This window comes from Peromyscus californicus, unplaced genomic scaffold (assembly GCF_007827085.1).
Source record: "Peromyscus californicus insignis strain IS unplaced genomic scaffold, ASM782708v3 Scaffold_18__1_contigs__length_77618521, whole genome shotgun sequence".
NCBI lineage: Eukaryota > Metazoa > Chordata > Mammalia > Rodentia > Cricetidae > Peromyscus > Peromyscus californicus.
Window position 1 is genome coordinate 44,463,425 of NW_026294480.1, and position 19,694 is coordinate 44,483,118.

The 19,694-nt window shown below is 42.3% G+C and overlaps 1 protein-coding gene across 1 annotated transcript in view; it reads right to left on the reverse strand.

Annotated features, from left to right (window-relative positions):
• Nucleotides 1-19,694, reverse strand: part of Itga2 (integrin subunit alpha 2) — a 100,367-nt gene continuing 80,673 nt past the window's right edge. Inside the window, exons 24-30 of the mRNA XM_052743775.1 lie at nucleotides 17,405-17,507; nucleotides 15,657-15,767; nucleotides 13,556-13,660; nucleotides 10,858-10,971; nucleotides 7,456-7,545; nucleotides 4,746-4,862; nucleotides 1-4,225 (exon numbers count right to left, since the gene is read on the reverse strand). Of these exons, the coding sequence (XP_052599735.1) occupies nucleotides 4,145-4,225; nucleotides 4,746-4,862; nucleotides 7,456-7,545; nucleotides 10,858-10,971; nucleotides 13,556-13,660; nucleotides 15,657-15,767; nucleotides 17,405-17,507 (721 nt within the window). The 3' untranslated portion in view covers nucleotides 1-4,144. The remainder of the gene's footprint in view (nucleotides 4,226-4,745; nucleotides 4,863-7,455; nucleotides 7,546-10,857; nucleotides 10,972-13,555; nucleotides 13,661-15,656; nucleotides 15,768-17,404; nucleotides 17,508-19,694) is intronic.

A 19,694-nucleotide genomic window follows, 5' to 3' on the forward strand; every position in this document is an offset into this window, starting at 1 on the left:
TCACTTTCAAAACAGTTTTAATGACATTTAACGACAGGGTATGAAAAGAACAATTTACAAGTAAATACAACATTTCTGTCTGGTTCTCATGCTTTGATACCAGAAAGGCTTTTATTTGTGTCAGTTACTACAACTTGATTGTTTCTAAGAAATCAAATAAATTCACCAAGTTGGTGTACAAACAAATACATTCATCTTATTTACTTTTGGTGGAGAGAAAAAAGACAAAATATTTCATTCAAACCTCAAACGTTACATCTTAACCAAGATTACCTATCATGTGTGAAGGAAATAAGACAATCTCCTCTTTTAAAAATAGATAATTCTAATATAGTTGTACAATATATACATTTACCTTTGGCTTCCTTTGCCAAAATCAAGTACAAACAATACAATCTATATATTTACACAATGACTACATCTTTATACTTTAGAATTCAAAGTAGTAAATATATTACTCCCAAATTCACCCCTGTGTTTATCTTTTAACTGGATGTTTACTCTGTCGTGTTAATGGGAACAAACCTTCCTGAATGTACATGAAGGGTATAGTTCTAGCAGGCTGTGTATGGACTTGTTCTGTGTGTAAGGATGACGGAGCTCTGCTGAGTGTCCTGCCTTCTGATGAATGAAATCTTGAGACTTTCACGTGTTAGGTTACAGCTGTGTATCAGATGGATACAGTGTAACATTATTATATATAATTTAGAATAATCACTTGTGTGACTGTCATAAATTGGCTGTAGTTGTCTTTAGTCTTCACAGTTAAAAGGCAAGTTGCACTGTTTTATGAACATAACACTGCCAGGTAGGAAAACGTCTGTCCAGCTAGGCATTCATAGTTTGCTGCTAAGATGAGTGGTGCATCACTTGAAGTGTGTCCAGTTTCTTGATTACACTATTCTACCCTCCTGCTGTTTACAGAGTTGTGTGATGACCACACAGGAAGCAACTCGGGTTTTTTTTTTTTTTTTGGTTTTTCGAGACAAGGTTTCTCTGTGTAGCTTTGCGCCTTTCCTGGAACTCACTCTGTAGCCCAGGCTGGCCTCGAACTCACAGAGATCCGCCTGCCTCTGCCTCCCGAGTGCTGGGATTAAAGGCGTGCGCCACCACCGCCCGGCTGCAACTCGGGTTTTTAAGATCACATTTTGTGATATACCATTTATGAAATGGAAATTTTAACCTGACATCTTTTGAGTCCTATACTTACTTTTGAAGCAAAGGTAGGGTTGAATGGACCATGTAACTTCCTTTCAAACACTGCCTACCTGCCCCCAATAATTTCTTGAGAACACTCATCTTTGCTTAAAATTTCTTGAAAAACACAGGAGTCGTTTAGTAAAGACTGGATGTGGGGCTCAACTGGGGACATTTGTTATTGTCCTGACCATGGCGGAAGATGCAATCTATCCTTGAGTAGGTAGAGGCCACGGATGCTGCTTAAAACCCAGTAAGGAACAAGACAGGCCCTCCCCTCCTATAACTACCTGCTCCAAAATTACAGTATTGCTAAAGTCATAGACCCTGGGGCTTGTGTGAGAAATGCTTTAGAGACTTTTGTCTAAGTCTTGCTTGTAACCCAGCCCTACCCCTTTAAAAACTAATCAAAGCTGATCACCGAAACCAAGGCTAGTCAAAGGTCACAAGCTCTATGTGTATAGTAGTACATAACCCTGTTTGCTACCTTCAGAAGGAGAGGGAGGCTGTTAAATAAAGGAACTGTGTGCTATGGGTACTCATAAAGCACACTAGAAAACTCGTGTGTGTGCGCGTGCGCGCGTGCAGTAGGTTAACATGGTGTGTGAAGTATTCTCTGTCAACCTAATGACTGGTTTCTCCACTCTAAAATAAAATTTTGGTTCGAATGACACAATGATTCCACACAGCTGTTAGAAGAACTGGACTCTGGATCACGTACCTAAGAGAGTACCAAGCTGTTTTTGCTGTGCCTCCCTGACCTTTACAGCTAATATTTTTTCCCCTCTGTTTGTTTAGCTTTATCAAGGATGAAGTAAGCCAGTAACTGCTCCAATTAGCTCTGGACAGCCATTCAGGGGCCTGGCCTTCCATACACACACAGGCGAGCTGGTTTTCCTCTGAGCTCTCTAGGTCCCGTTCTTGGAGGTTGTATAGTAGGAAATCCTTACGGTTGACTTTTCAGAATGAGTCGCTGCTGAGCCCTGATCCTGATTTCCCCTTTCATAATGAGAACAATGAAGTTCCTGGAGGTTAAGAACCGGGCCAAAGATTGGCACGTACAGTGTGTGACAGAGTGGCTTCCCCTGTTGTTCCCTGAACCTCTTTCTTCCAGCTCTCTTCTGGAGAACGTATAGGCTCAGAAATAAGGAGCAGAGGGTGGAAAGGGTGCACAACTCCCTGGAGTGAGTGCAGTCTGTTTACCTCACCAACACTGGGTGCTTGTCAAAATGGGGGCCACTGGGCTTTCTATCAGCCCGACCTAGTAAGAGTTTCAGGAGTTGGGGCTGAACAGTTTTGCCTGCCCCGGTCAAGAACAACGGATGCACCTGCTACGTGAGTGGTTTCTGCTGCTCCTCCAGCCTGCAAATCCCTGAGCTGTTCCATTCACCTCCTTTGTAACTGCAACAGCTACAAATGCAGGCGTAGTTTTCTTAGTTGTGTGGCAGCAAAATGAAAATAGCCCCCTAAAGTTAGTGTAGAGAGTGATCACACAGGTGTGTGAACTAAACAGGGGACTTTCTCATCCCACCACTTGGGGTAGTGTGTGGGAGCGGGTTGGGATTCACGGTGTGGGAGATAAAGTGGATAACTACTAGAGAGAAAGGCAGGCGACCGGGGGCTTCTGTCATTAAGGGCGACAGGGAAGGGGAGAGGCAGGGGAGGCAGTTAGCAAAAGAAATTGTTCATCTCTAGGTTCCTCCCAGCTAGCTAACCAACTGAAAGAGAGCTCTTGCTATTCCTAAAGGGAATGCCCCTCCCCCTTTCCTTTGGCAAGGGATGGCCCCAGCAGACGGTTCTACTATAAATATGTTATAGTATAGGTTACTAGTAAATTTTGATACCTTGACTTTTAAACTGTCCCCGCCCCAGCATAATGTTTGTGGGGGTTTCTTTAGTAGGTGGCATATTTATCTTCAAATATTTTATATATATATATAAAATACTTATTATGTACATATAATCTGTTTTTCCTGGTTATTCAAGCATGTTTATAGTAAGATAGGACTCAGAAGAGGCAGTCAGGGCCTGAAAGAAAGCAACAAATTTTATCTACTTTTTTTTTGAGATCCTGCCAAACAAGCACTCTACGATTAAGCTAAGCTCCAGCATCCTTTTTCCTTTTGCTTTTAGACAGGGTCTCCTTAAGTTGTCCAGGGTAGCCTTGAGCTCACTGTCCAACTCAGGGAGACCTCGGACTGCTGTCTCAACTTCCTGAGCAGCTGAGATTACTGTCCTGCAAGAGCAGGACTTTTTTTTTTAAACCTAGTTTATAAATAAGATTGTCACCTAAAAGTATCCTCTATAGCAACCTTGGATGAGCAGCATACATTGAAAAAGCAATCTATGCTGGTTTTCTCTCTTTTCAACCAACATTCATATTCATTATAGTAATATAGTTATTATGTATGTGGAAGGATTCAGTATAATATACATATTATCTACAATATAATTTATGTCACAGTTATAGATATGTAATACATACTTATATATGCTATATTGATTGTATATAACATATATAATATGTGTTATGTATTATATACATACCAGGTGCTTTCCACTTTTATTGATACTGTTAATCAAAATAAAAAGAGCATTCCCCATGCACTCTCCCACCCCCCAAATCTGAAAAATGTTACAATTTTCTTGAAGGCTTGTCATGCATAGACGCACTCCGTCTTCCCGACACAGTAAATGTTAGCATGTAAACATTGGACTAGCCAGTTTAAAGAGTACTTTTCCTTTCTGAATAATGTGTGATCTTTGTAGCCCTAACCCCCACCCACAATGTCTTCATTCTCAACTGACCAGCAGTTACTCTAAAACTATCAGGCTAGTTTGCCTATTGAATTATTTAAAACTGGACTGTAAAAGAAATCCATTCACCACACAGTGAACTCTAGCTGGGGTGTCACCAGCCCCCATGCCGTGGTGTCCGTGGCGGGGTTTAGCTGTTGAGGTCTGTGGTCTCGTCCATCTCATCTGGATTTTGGCTCATTTTTTTATATTGTCTTTTGAAGAAGCCAAGCTGTAAGGTGACAACATAACCTTTTACCACACTGTGACTCCAGTTACCTTGATTTGATCATTACCTGAAACCCATGCAACCCACACCACACCTTGCCCAGAAAATACCAACCATGAAAAGAATGACATTACCACCCGTGGCTTACTCAGCACGTGCCCTTGACCTGCTTTGTTGCCCACTTTTCTGCAGCCCCTCTGGACTGCCTGGAGGTTTGGGGCGACTGGTACACAGGCTGCTGACTAATGTCAGCACCCGTACATTGAGGAACTTTATGTTCAGGGAGTTAAGTTGCATTGTGTGGAATTGAATATCTGTCATATCCGTTTGAAACTGAACAAAATGTTCAGGGTGCCGGGTGATAGGGAGGTTAAAACAAAAACAAGTTCTTACTGGCTTTTCAAAGACTTGAGTAAGAAAATACAAACAGCCTTGCATTTCTTTTCTTGATGGCAAGAGGTACCATGCCATTCAAAACAGGGGCCTTTGGGAGTACCACATTTTAGCCATGAAGTTTTCTTACCTTCCACAAACCAGCAACCAGAGCCGCCAGCAGGAGGATCCCAGCAATTATGCTTCCTACTATAACCCCTGTTGGTACTTCGGCTTTCTCGGTGGGTTTCATTATCATGAGGGGAATCTGTGAATGAACACGTGCTCACAACTGACTCGTCTATTTAGCGGAGCAGTAAGATGGCCTAACACAATTCAATAATTTACAAATACGACCCACAGTTCCAGAGGGGGGCTGTGACTTGTCATAATGGCATCTGTCCCCTAAGCATCGTGGAAAACACACTGCAGACAACTTGGAAACTCGGGTAATGCACAGCCTTTTTACTTTTTCTTTCTCAGCTGTATTGCTGTCTTATGGCTATGCTGAGCTGAAAGCATCCATTGCTTTCGTTGTTTAAAGTAGGCACTTCAGTTCCCAGCATATATTTTGTGTGTGTATGTGTGTGTGTGTGTGTGTGTGTGTGTGTGTGTGTGTGTGTGTGTGTGTGTGTGTGATCAGACGAGACCAAAGTATCCTTGGAAGGGGGGCCAGCATTGCCTTGTCCAAGCCCTCATTCAATAACTTCGCGCCAGCTTTTAAAGTCCTGATTTCAATACCGTTCACGTTTGATATAAAACACTGGGAAAGTAGAATCGATAGGAGATCTCAGGGGTGAGGCTGACATTTTCAGTGATGACATTGCCCTTGGGCATACTCATGACCTTATGCCCATGTCCCATGAAGATTGTGGCAGTGGGGTGGAATGGCATCCTTAGGGGCTTTGAACAGTGACACTTCATATCCCTTTTCTTAGTTGAGAAAAGGAGTCACCACAAAATAGTCTTAGAGAGCAAAAGGGAACAATACTTAATTTATTTACTTGATACCATATTAAACTGTACTGACAAAGGAGCTGCCTTTTTTTTTTTTGTTTCCTTGTTTTTCTGGTTTTGTTTTGTTTTTTGAGGCAGGGTTTCTCTGTGTAACCGTGGCCATCCTGGACCTCACTCTGTAGACCAGGCTGGCCTCAGACTTAGAACTCAGAGATTAGCCCACCTCTGCTTCCCTGGTGCTGGGATTAAAGGCATGTGCCATCACCACCACCTGGCAACCTGCTTTTTATGGTAGGAGACATAGGAAGCCAGCTCTGTGACTATGGTTTCTCCTCGTTTGTCTTAAAAAGCTCAAGTGTTCTGAATGAAATTGGTATAAATTCGTGCAGTTCACTTCTGTGTAGTAGTGAGCTACTAAAGCTTTATTCCAGAGCCCACCAACCTGATGCTTGAATCACCCTGTACCCTTGAGCACAATACTTCTTCATGTATCTGATTTTGAAATGGGCCTTCATATAGGTGTGTGCCAATGTATTCTTTGGGTTCCAAGGATTCCTCAAAAGGTCATCCAGATTATTGTTTGGATTACTGATTAATTTCATAAACACAAATAGAAGTCAGTCTCTGCTATTAATTAGTACTGCTCATAGAAAAACCAAGAAAAGAAAAATCTGGTGGATTCATGAAAATGAAACTTTGAATCTTCAATTAATATCTTCAAGGGCTGCTTTCAAGAACGACTTTAGCAGAGTTTACATATCACCCAAATGCTGCATTTTTCTAACATGAGCTTTGAGGACAGTCTATACTGCTTTCTCTCTTCACTTAGGTTCATAGCAGTTTGACTTTGGAACCTGCACTTCCCTTTGGCTCTGTTTCTGGGTTTCCATGCCCAGCCTCTGCAGAGAGGGTGTGGGCTTTCACTGAGGTTCCCAAAGCAGAGGCAGAAAAGCAGCCTCTATTGTGTGGAATCATTTTTCCTGGGACAAGAGTGGGACAGCAGTGTTGTGAACTCAAGGCAGGCATTGAGAAAGGCCGAGAGTTCATGGGGCCCTTGGCTTTTTAACCAATCTGTAGGCTGGAGCACTGGACAGAGGCCAACGGTCCAGCTGGCCTTGGGGGCAGAGTTGTGAACTGACCTCCAGTTCTTTAACAAAAGCTTTGGGAGGAAAATGCTCGGGGGCTCTGCCAGCAGATTCATCGGGCATGGAAATCCTGCTGTATCTAAAAATGGCACATGCTAACCAGTGGATCACTGCTAAGGAAAGTCGACTCTGCCAGCCCCAAGAACAGACAGCCTTTGTCTTCTGTAAAAGGACAAGTCTCCATAGTACTCTCCCTTTTGAATGAAGGTTACATTTGTAGGTCTTTAGACTGTAAGGCCATGAATGGACATGTCACAGTGCCTGGTTATAAGAAGCACTTTTAAAAAAAAAGTGTAATAAATGCCTGATTTACATACTCTTACAATGCCCTGGGTCGAAGTCACGATTTAAGCCAGCATAACTTAGGTCTTATGCCTCAGAGCCTGATGCTTTCTCCCAGCACAGGAAGAGGTGGGGATGTGGCTTGAGGCGTGAACTGTTGCCATGGTGTCCCAAACACAACAGAGCCCCTCTGTTTGTACCTCTTCTGGTGGATCTTCACTTCTAGAAAGCCAGCTTTGCAGCGTGAGGGTGGGGTGGGGTGGGGAGGGGGAGCGGGGCGCGGGTGCAAAGAAGAAGGCAAGTGTGTCACTGGACTCTGCGGCACAGCCACCCTGGCCACACCTCCACCTGATGGAGCCCAGGCAGGCCTTCAGTGTTTCGGTGGGGAGCCTTCTGGGTGGTCAGAGGTGAGAACGGCTGTTCCGTGTGTCGCACGCTAGAATGTCTGTCCCAGGGAGAGGGATGCAGCACACTCACCGTGACGGCGTTTTCCTCAATCACGTACAGCTCAGGGTTGTGTGTGTCAATTTCTGCTGCTGCTGTCAGTTGCACGGTCTGGAAGGTCGACTGGAACATAGAACAAAAACATTTCATCCTTGCAGCAGTAAACACAGAAGGCCCTGGCACGTTGGAGGTTGGTTAGTTCCTGGCGGACAGTCACAAGAAGAAAACTCGGTTCTGAAGATTCCTCCCTTGCGTGCTTCAACTCGCCGTGTGGACTAAGCCTGCCCATCCGAAGCTGCGGAGCAGCCTTTGAAATGTGCAGTGATTGGAGCCTGCTGCTGCAAATTAGACCAAATCTCAGGGTGGCACCCAGATGGGAGCCTTGGAAACACCTCCTGACATCATTCAAATCTGAAAATGATTCAAACAGAAGGCTCACAAGGCCTGTTTTTAAAAAGAAAAGTTTGTCACTGAGATTTTTCTTAAATTTAATGAAGCTTGATACATGAAAGAAAATTGCACATAATACTCTTTCACTCGTACCTGAATGAGGCACGTTATGGGATGAGACACCAGCATTTGAGTTTCTTCTGTTGTATAAAGTATTACTATCTAAAAGTATACCTGAACTTGATTATACATGATGGCTGTGGAAACCTTGAGCCTTCGTACATGTTAATCACATTGGGAATGATTTCATATGTCCTCATCTAAGTGTCTCTATCACATGATACTGACTGGGGTGGATGGATAAGGACATACATTATGCTGATGCTATAAGTAAGAATATATAGGAAGCTTGCATGACGTTATCAATTTGTTGATGGAAAAAGAGTCTGTTCAATGGGAACATAATGATGCCAATGTCTTGCTGCCAGTGTTTGCTATACAACACAAATTGTGGGCCTGATAATTAGGTGTGATAGAACTAACATTCAGATTTTAGAACTGTCTTCACGTGCTCTGGCTATTAGGACTCCACTGTCCTGGTTACTAGGGCACACAAGTCAACATCTTTGTGAAGTAACTTCCTAGACTATATCCAGGAGCCAGCAAGAGAGAATATATTTCCAAAAAGTGAGCAATTTGTTTCCTTTCTGCTGGCCCAGCCTCTGGTTATTCTTAATTTTCTCAAGATGGAAAATTGCATCATATGTTAACCCTAAATGTTGATATTTTAAACATATATTATAGGTGAAACATTAAGAGTATTTATATTGTGTGTGTGTGTGTGTGAGTGTGTGTGTGTGTGTGTGTGTGTGTGTGTGTGTGTGTGTGTGTGTGTGTGTTTAGAAATCGCTCAGTGGTTAAGAGCCCTCACTACTCTTGCAGAGGACTCCAGTTCAGTTCCCACCTATACCTTCAATTATAGAAGACCTAATTCCCTTTCCTGACCTCCAAGAGCACCTGCATGCATGTAGTACACATGAACTCATGTAGACACACACACACACACACACACACACACACACTTAAACAAAAAGTGGCAGTCAAGTGAACTCTAGGCTATATAGCCCCTGTAGACTGTGTGATGAAATAATTGTTCTTAAAATGCTCATATAGCTGCCCACACAGAGCAGGCTATTCTTACACAGACCCAATGTCCTACACTATTAACTAGTAGAGGAAGGTGTACAACACACACCCAGGAGAGCAAAGTAGCACACTTGCTAGCATTTGCCAGGGTTTTCCTTGCAAAAGGCAGCCAATGCTATTGGGAAGCCCGAGCAATCAGTATGTGATGAGATACTTGAGATGTTAAGCTGAGGTGCATTGCATCAGAAAAAGAAGTAATCACATTGTGAGCCCCATACAGGAAATGAGACCCGAATCTCAGACTGGAGCAGCTGTTAAAATGGATGAAAGTAAGGCAAGGGTAAGCAGCTGGCTTCTCATGGAGGAGGAAGACGTGCCGTGCTTGACACCCATTGATACCCAGTAGTAATTCTGAGGATGTAACTATTGTGAAAAAGGAAAAATGCTCCACTGCTTAAGAACTTGCACCCAGAAAGGAAAGGCTGCCTCAGAGCCTGTTGAGAGGCACTTTCACAAAGCCTGATGGTTAAAATATTGTAGCTTCAAGCAAACTCCAGAAAACCCAAATACTTTTCACAGAGGAGTTGGAGCGACAATATTTTGATGTGCAGAAGTCAGTTTTCCTTTCCACTTGGCAAAGTTTGTTACAAAAAATATTTACTCTTCAGATCTAAGGAGCCAGGAACCCACTGAGTACCGAGACTGGATACCAAGCTTCAGCAGCTGGGAGAACAGTGGTACCTCCAACAGCATACATCATCTTTTAGGACTTAGAACTGTCCCAGAGGCTGTAAAGCCAATGCAACTGACAGGCAAAAGGAGACAATATCCTCAAAAGGAATCCCAACCCCTCAGTCTTCCCTCTCCCCCAGTTCTGAAATCTTTCCCTAAGCTTCCGCCACTCTTTTCATATTATGTCGTCACTCAATCTTACTGCTTGGGTTTTGACTCCAGGGCCAAGGTAGGAGGGCGATCTCAAACTAATCCACAACTCCAACTCAGAGAATGGGGACTATCGCTGGTTGTGAAACGGTGAAAATTGAGGGACCAGAGTTCAAAGAGAACCAGTGAGGGCCATACTGATCCCTGGGAGATCCAAACTAAGATAGTTTGTCAACGCTCAGTGCCAGCATTGGAAAAGGGACTAGCTAGCTATTCCAGCAGCCAGGATCAAGGAGGCTGAGGCCCGCTCCTTCTTGTGTTACCTGTATTTACACAGTTCCTGCCAGACTAAAATCCTGACGACCCAACCCCTGCTCAAATAGTGCTATGGTAGACTCGAGCCCGCTGGGTAGGGAAACACCACCAATTGTTTTGGCGCTTTCCTTTTCATGGGTGTGGAGATAGCCGAAGAGTTGTATGCTGTCTGCTTTTACTCATTAAACTGAAGCTAAACTAGGAAAGTGGAGTGTCTGCCTATTTATTAATAGAGGGAGATGGACCCTCAAGCTGGATTCATTGCTTCATGGTTTAAGATCAATGACACACTTGGCTGAGAGTTCAAGGAGAGAGACAAGGGCATGAGCATCCTGATTCAGGTGTGACTACAGAAAAAGAACTGTGGGGACATCATGAAGGAGACCAAGAAGATGCTGTCTATGCCAAGGACAGCAAAGGGATCCTTGGCACCATTCATATAAATGCCATGGGCTGCTGTGACATCTAAGAGGCAGACCTCTTCATGAGCTCTCCAGATGATTCTGAGGCAAAGCCAGACAGGGTGAGCACTGAAAAGGGATGTGAACTTACGACCCAGAGTACAGCTGCTCGGGCTTGCTTGGGCATTTCTGACTGTAGGCAGGGCGCTATTTCATCAAAAAGGAGGAATATTTTTGACAATGAAGCTGCATGCTTCCTTGCTCTCCCTTGATAGACCTGGTAGTGAAAGCTGATACTTACAGCAGCGAATGTCCCGTTCCAGACTCTGGTAGTCACATTGATGAAGTACTCTGATTTCATGTGAAGGTCTTTCAGCCAGCAGGTGATGTCACTGCAGGAGGTGGTTCTGCAGTCCTTTCAGATCGGAGTCCATGGGGAGAAAGAGGGAGAGAGAGAAAACGGGTGTTACAAATGCTAAAACTTTAGAAAAAGATAAAACAGTGCTAGGAAGGACCTGCAGAAACAGGCACTATCAGACTCAATTGGTATTCATATCATTATTTATATTTATACCTATTATTACTTATACTAATTTATATTAGTATTTACATCTATTTTAGTATTTATTATTAGTATTTAGCTCTATGAGTATTTATAGCTATATATTACTAGTATTTATACTAATTTATAACTTCAAGGGATTTTGATAATATGTTTCAGACTATAAGCAGAGTTGACATAGCTTTTTCCAGCCATTTCCCATCTGTATTGATAACCTCAGAGATAACAGAAATATGTGAAAAGAAGGATGTTGCAGAATATTTGTTTAACCACGTAAAGATGTGTTGCACTTGTTTAATTATGTAAAGATGTGTTGCTGTTTCACCTTGCCTGCCTAAGACACTTGATTTGTCTAATTAAAAGCTGAACGGCCAATAGTAAGGGAGGAGGTATAGGCAGGACTTCCAGGCAGGGAGAGTAAGTAGGGGGAGGAATTTAGGCTCAAAGGAGAAAGAAAAGGAGACACCACGGAGACGCCAGAGGCCAGCCAGGCAGACATGGAGGAAGCAGGAAAGTAGGGCATACAGAATGAAAGAAAGGTAAAAAGCCCTGAGGCAAAATGTAGATAAATAGAAACAGGTTAAATTAAGTTAGAAGGGTTAGTGAGACAAGCCTAAGCTAAGGCTGAGCATTCATAATTAATAAGAAGTCTCTGTGTCTTATTTGGGAGCTGGTTGGTGGCCCAAAGAAAATTCCAACTACAAAAGGGCACAACCTTTTCATTATACTATTTATGACTGTAAAAACTAAACACAGTAACTAATTCATGTTATCAGCAATGTGCTAGGCAAGTAAATTATTGAACAGAAACAACATGTTGTATAATTTAGCCATTAATGACAATAATGAATTTCCTACATTAAAATATGTCAGTAAAAGAATCAGTAGTTCTCAGGGGTTATGGGAGAGAGGGAGGTATGACTACAGAGACCACAGTAGGTTTTTAGGGTTGTTAAGTCACCCGGTATGCTGTCGTAATTAATGGACACAGGCCATTATACATTTTCAACTCCATAGTGTGAATGCTTGAAATTCTAACCATGAGCCCCAGTGTAAACTATGGCATAGGGGATATGTTCTGTTAGTGTAGGTCTGTCACTTATGACAAATGTGCCACCCTATCATGGGATTTCAATGGTGGATGAAGCCATGCATATGTGAGAACAGGAGATATATGGGAAATTCCTCTACATTTCACATGATTTTGTTATAAATTGCTTTAAAAAGTAAAGTCTTTTAAAAAACAGTCTATAAGGCCGAGCAAGAGAGCACAGTGGATTAGAGTACTTGCAAGCATTAGGACCCGAGTTCAAGTCCTCAGCACCCACATGAAAAGCTCGGCCTGGCTGTGTGTGCCTGTAGCTCCAGTGTTCGGGGATGCAGTGCAGAGAGAAGTGGATCCTGAGGGTTCTCTGGTAATCTAGCCTTTCCAAAAAGTGGTGAGCATCCAGTGTAGTGAGAGACCCTGTCTCAAGGTAATATGATAGAAAGCAATAGAGAAGTACCCCGGCCCCATATTCCTGTGCATGTACCATACAACCACAGACAGACAGACACACATACACACGCACAAAACACCACATACATATGCACATACACTCCACACCACACACAGGGACACACACACTGTACTATTCATACAGATATACACATTGTATATACACACACTCACACCATGCTCCCCAACACACATTGTACACACACACACACACACACACACACACACACACACACACACATACACACACCCCTGAAAACCCAAAAGCAGTCTATGACACTGGCTTATGTCCGGCCAAAAAATAACAACATGGCTTATTTATGTAACAACACACATATACATCGACATATTAATGCATTATAGAAAAAAAAGTTTCATTTTAACCTTTTCTGTTTATTTCATCCATCACAATATAAAAAAAAATTGCAAAGAAAGAAAGCTAAGGATGACTTCAGGATCACTGACGGTGAAAAGCCACAGCTTGCTAGGGTTTATGGTTTACTTACCCGATGACTGAGCTAGCTGCTATACTAACCTCATCCCCCAGAACAGGCAGAGCTGGGCAGCAGACGGTAAGCACACGGAGTTCCTTGTTAAAAGCTAGCAGAGGAAGTGTTGGTTTCCATGTGCTGGTTTCAAGCCTGATTGTTTCTGTTGATTCTCTTTCCCTGCTCTCCATCCCCTGACCCTCTGCCCCCTCCACCTCCAGTGGCCTCTTTGGCACTTCCCTGTCACAGCCCACATGTCCTGTTGATGCTGTGAACTGTGGACCTAAGCTTGAAAATGTGTTTGCTGTATTCCGCTTCCCGCTCGACCTCAAAGGCAAAAGGACACTCTGGAGTGTCAGCTGCTGGGATAAAACAAGAGCCCCAATTCCAGGTGCAACAAACACCAGATCACTTAAAGGCAAGTTCGGCAGGAACATTGACCTCTCCTCACCAAATCTTTCGTAGTCCGGAAGTTTTCACTCTTGAAAGACACAGGGGAGGACGCGGGTCCCAGATTTAGTGGATTTATTTCTGCTGCGCAACTGATGTCACCAGCCTACAGAGAAGAAGACCATGTCAGACTTGGAAAGAAAAATGGTTGGTGCTGTTTCTTTCAGCCTGCCAGGAAATCCTGCCGTCGTGTGGGGTATGGGAGGGACCCTAAGCTGCTTTCTCAGGGGCTCAGTGGCCAAATGCTTGTTCTCCAGTAAAACCTGAAGTATTCCAGTCAGCTGATGTGACCAGAGGAGGCAGGCCAGCTTCTCATAGCCTGTCATGATTTCAATGTAGTTTGTTCCTCAAAGTTCACACATTAGAAGTGTGGTCCTCAAGTTGGCAGTGTGGAGAGAAGGTGGGACCTTTAGAGTTGGGTTCCATTAGAACATCTACAGGCTAATTGGAAGGATGTCCTAAAAAAGGGAGTTCAGAATTCTAGGCCCTCTCTAGTTTCCAACTCGGCAAATGTACTTCCATCTGCCTCCCCCCACCCCCCTTATACCAACTACCATGAGTCCCTCACCAGAGCTGAAATGATGCTGGCATCCTATCATTAAATAGCAAGAGCTGGGGTTTAAATAAGCCTCTTTATCTGTAAAGATGCAAAATGAACTAATACTTTTCCAGTGTGACATGAGATTAAGGGGCCAGTCCTGCAGACCCAAAGCTGCAGGATTTCCACAACACAGGGCAACAACAGGAGATCCAAGAGAAGTCCCAGTGAAGGTCTAGCATGGATAGTGTAGCAGAAACCAGAGGCCTCAAACGGGACCAATGGCTCTTTGCAATGAACGTTTGCACATAAAGATATATGGATAAAAGGGTTTACTGCGTGACTCACTATGTCACATTATAACTTCCATGACAAGATATTTCCTTTTTTACTCTAATTTTTTTTTTTTTTTTTGTTTCTTTTGGGGAAGGTTACAAGGGCAGAGGTCGGATACAAAGGAATGGGGAAATGAATGGAGTCAAGATGCATGATGTGAAAGACACAAAATAAATAAATTTTTTTTTTTTAAAGAATAGTAAAACAAAAACACCATGAGTGATTCAATTCAAGGTTCTTTTCCCTGGAACACTTTAGGACTTTAATTTCTTGAAGTCTACTATGCATATTACAGAAATAATACTGCTGTAAGACCAGTTAAGTGCTCAACTAAAGGAGACCCAATGTTAACACATTTGGTTATGGCAGCAGGCACTACCTCTTGGTCCAGGCCGCATGAAAGAACCCCTGTCTGTAGCTTTCAAAGAGGAATGCCATAGCGAGACAGTTGTGTAGCTGATCTCCTTAAGGGCCCCCCTGGCAGTAGGATCAGAATCCATCCCTGGTGCATGAGCAGACCTTTTGGAGCCCACTTCTATGATGGGACACCCACGGACAGCCTTGAGTCGGGGAAGGGGCTTAGGACTGCCTCTACTAAATGTACCTCCTCCCCATGGGGAGGCCTTACCATCTTGTAGAAGGGGATAGGGGTGGGTTGGGAGGGGGAGGCTGGAGGAGCAGGAGGAGGGAAGAGGGGGATCTTTGGTATATAAAATGAATAAAAAAATTTCTTAATCAAAAAGAAAAAGAAAGAAAGAAAGAAAAAGAAAGGAATGCTAGTGTTCTGACCTTATCTTCAGATCCTGATTTCATTGCCTTGATGGCTCTCCTTAAAAGGTAACTGGGGTAATTAAAATGAATAGCTAGGACTGAGTCCTACTGGATGAAAGTCCAAGCCAGCTGCTTAAAGACCAGCTACTAATTGAAGCTTTCTAGACCTACTAAGTGCTACATGCCCACAATAGACCGAACTTCTCACTTCTCAGGTTTCTCTTCTAATAGGGTTCTGACCAAGTCAAATCCTCTCCTACCCTGAACAGAGATCTCAGCCACCAGGACGCTGATTTTCTTAGGACGGTGTTCTGCTTATAATATGAAGTCTGATGCTGGATTGTTGGGATCTGGTATGCGTAGCGTTCTCTTTGTTTTTTCAACATTCAGGTGCAGACACCATCACCCTTAAGTCATGGGTTCTGTACATCTGTATGGCCGGTTGTGTTGTCCTTACCTCGTCTGTTTGCACCCCGGTCAGATACAGGAGTGGGTTCTTTGCCTTGGTGTACTGAGGGATGTGGATCGTTACCGACGCCATGCTTACTGGAGAGCTTCCTGTTGTCACCTATGTAGAGAACCACACATGACACAAATGCTGCCAGAAAAACCACCCCTGATGCTAGTCGAGGGGGATAAAGAGTAGCAGCGTGGCTTGGGCAAGAAACTGAACCTCCCTAAGGATAATTTTTCACCTAAAAATTAAAGATCATCAAAAAATGTGCTATCTGTTCTCACTAATGGGAATTATGTTGTTAGTGTGTAAAACCCACAATCCAATGTCTGATGCTTACATTCTTAATAGTGTGATTATTATTATTATTATTATTTACCATGAATTGATTAAAAATCCTATAAAGCATGTGGTTACCATCCTCATTTTCTGAAACACAAAATCTGGATAACAAATCAAGATTCTTTTGTCATTAAAGACATGACACTAAACTGCAGATCTGAAGGTGTGCATGTCCTAGTGGAAATGCACAGACACAGAATGGTACTGACTCAGGGAGGCGGGTGAATTCCTATTTACTTTCCAAAGTTTCTATAGCATTCTTTTCTAAATCAACTATTCTTTTATAACTTATTTTTTCTCTCTCTTTCTCAGTCATACTCTGTGGCCCAGACTGGCCTTAAACTTACAGCAATCTCACCTCAGCTTCCCAAGTTCTGGGATTACAGGTGTCTTTCTTTGAATTTCTCTATAATAACTGATTCCAATCTTTAGATTTATAGCTACTTATTCAAAGATACTTAGTTATGTTGCATTGAATTGACTCAAAGCATTTTAGATACTACTTAGCATAACTGTACAAAAGCCCTACCTGTACTGTGTACAAATGATGAGCTTTTCAAACAAGACTGGTCTCCAAGCATAAAGTAGTGTAAAAGACACTCATCCACAATAATGCCAGTGTAGCGATGCCTTGTTCGTTCATCCTGAGTATTTTCTTTGAAAATATATAATTTCTCCCTTACTAACGACGCACAACTAAACACTAGTGTAGCTAGAGTTTTCCTGCCTGGCCCACAGTCAGGGCAAATCTCTCTCACTGGCCAGTCCCACAGCTGCTCAGACCCAACCAAGTAAACACAGAGACTTATATTGCTTACAAACTGTATGGCCGTGCCAGGCTTCTTGCTAACTGTTCTTATATCTTAAACTAATCCATTTCTATAAATCTATACCTTGCCACGTGGCTCGTGGCTTACTGGCATCTTCACATGCTGTTTGTCATGGCGGTGGCTGGCAGTGTCTCCCTTCCACCTTCCTGTTCTCTCAATTCTCCTCTCTGTTAGTCCTGCCTATACTTCCTGCCTGGCCACTGGCCAATCAGTGTTTTATTTACTAACCAATCAGAGCAGCACATTTGCCATACAGAACATCCCACAGCACACAAGTCCTTCTACTTTCCTGTCATCTACCTCAATGTTCTCAAAGTATGACACCCAAGCCAGCAGCATCTGCAGCATGGCCCATGGGCTTGTGGGAAATGCACACTTCCAGACTCACCACAGACCTTCTGAGTCAGAAACCTGGGGACGGGGCTCAGCTGTGTGAGCTGTAACACACTCTCCCGATGTTATTGCACACTCAAGATTGACAACCATTGTGTTACATTGTGTTACTTTCTTCTCATCCTATACTCCCTGACTTCGCTCCTCCTCTTCCTGCTTTGTCATCTTTATGACAAGCTTACCAACCTTGAGGGAGAAGACGAATTTAGGACCAATATCTTCAACACTGTTTATGACAGAAGGGGCATTCTCATCCGAAGAGATTTCACAAAAGTTTATGTTGGTGGATCTGTTGGGTGACATTGGTAAAACCAGTTATTTCTGTTTTGTTGTTGCTCTTGAAATATTATATTTATTTTATATAAGTATCTTCTAGCTTGGATTACCATCAAAATGGTTCAGTTTTACTTACAGAAGCACCAAATGTTTATTCTACCTTTTAAGCTTCCACATGAGAGAATATGAGAATCTACTGATATGAGAATATGAGAATTCTGCTTGGCTGCTGTCTGGGGAGTATGGTAATGGCAGTGCTACCTACCACTGACATTATTTGTATGCACATATATATAATATTGAGCCTCTAAATATTTAGAATTATTAATTATTATCATAATCCAAAAGTTAAAAAATAACAAATGTGAATGAATGCATGTTAGATTCCACAGACCAGTGTATGTTTCTGAGATTAAAACAACTTCCTTTTAAATCATACTCCTTCACTGTCCTTCTGAGGACAGCCTGTGTGTTTATCAGTTGTCAAGTTTCTAACACAGGTGTAAAAGTATTGTTTGAGGACTGACAGTTGTATTAGTCTCCAGACTTCTGTTACATTGGCAAATGTGTTGAAAAGGTAGACACTCCAGCTTTGGTGGTTGGATTGGATCTCTAAGCCAAGATTTTCTTCCCTTGCTTGGGGCTGTAGTACAATGATGGGTACCAGTTACTAGCTCCTGCAGTATTTGTTACTAAATGTCTTTCAGACAGGGCATAGATTTATTTTATTAATCTTTCTCTAGTTTTTGACCAACTTGAATAGTTGGCAATGAATTGAGGGTTGACTGAATTTGTTTCCATCATTGCAGAACCACTCTTAAAATCCAAAGATTTTTTAATATGAGATCTTGACCACATGATTTAGGATTCATGATTAATGCCTGCAAGTATAGTAATGCCCAGGCCAGAGGATTCCCCAGGAAACTGTTCAGATGTAGGTGAAACTGGATATCTTCCATTTTCTCACCTATTTACGATGCTTTGAAGCTATAGCCCAACCAGGCAGCTTCTTTGCATTATGTGGAGTGCAAAGGAGCTGATAGCCAGAGTGGGATTCTGAAAAGCATTATGCATGCCCCTTCACGCATTCCAGGGGACAATTTATCTAGATTATGGGATGTTCAGTTCACTTCCTAAAAGAATGGACTAGACATTTTCTGAGACAGAATATTTTCTATCCTCTGGGCATCACTATCTCTTTCTGTCTTTATCTCTCTGTACCTGTCTCTTTCTCTCTGTCTCTCTCCTTCTCCCCCTCCTCTCTCTCCCCCCTCTCTCCATCTTTTACGAAAGTTCTTCCAAAATTTCAAAAGGAAAATCTGTCACAGGGAGAGTTGAATATATGTGGAATTTGTCAAAGTTTTATGTGTATGAGAGGAAACAATGATGTGTCAGCCTTGTATGGAAAATGGGAAAACTGACTCGGATTTGAAACAGAAAACTCAGCTGTGTGTGCATGAGTTATCCTCTTTGCTTTCCAGATGTTTATGTAAGCCCCTAAACAGAGCCAACTCCTAAATTGATTGATACAGTCTGCTTTTTGTATTTTAAGGAGATCCAACACTTGTCCACTTTTTACATAAGTTTTCTCTAGTTTACTTAGGTTTACAGTAGCAATCATCTAAATTCAGGAGGATCCTGTTAAAAACAATTCTATTTATATTTATTATATGCAGAAAATATAGTGGCACATGTATACAGTATTACGGTGGATAAAGGACATGATAGGTGGGACTTTTCGCAAAAGTTTACAAAATGTTAAAGCTTTTTTTGCAGTATTGTTTTTGATGGCTATACAAACAAAAATGTGAAACAACCAATATATCTTATTACTGCTAGAGTGGTTGCATGAATTATGATTTATTCAGAAATAGAATGAGTTAAATATGTATAACCTGCTATGAAAACCATATGAAGATATGAAAGAATGTTTTAGTATTCCCTTTTAGTAGGTAAAATGTTTGAGCATGAGTGCGTGTATAACCTTGAAGATAAATTAACCGTATGTGTTGAAGATATTCCAGAATAGTCTCATTAGTCATTTGTGGGGACTGTCATCAAGGTGGAGGATAATGCTAATCTCTTCACTTTGTGTTTTCCTGTAAGATTTGGATTTTCCAAATACATTCATGTAATGCTTTAAAAAAGAGAAGCATGTGGGAAGCCATCTGGGCAGAAGATGTCAGAAGTCATTTCTTTA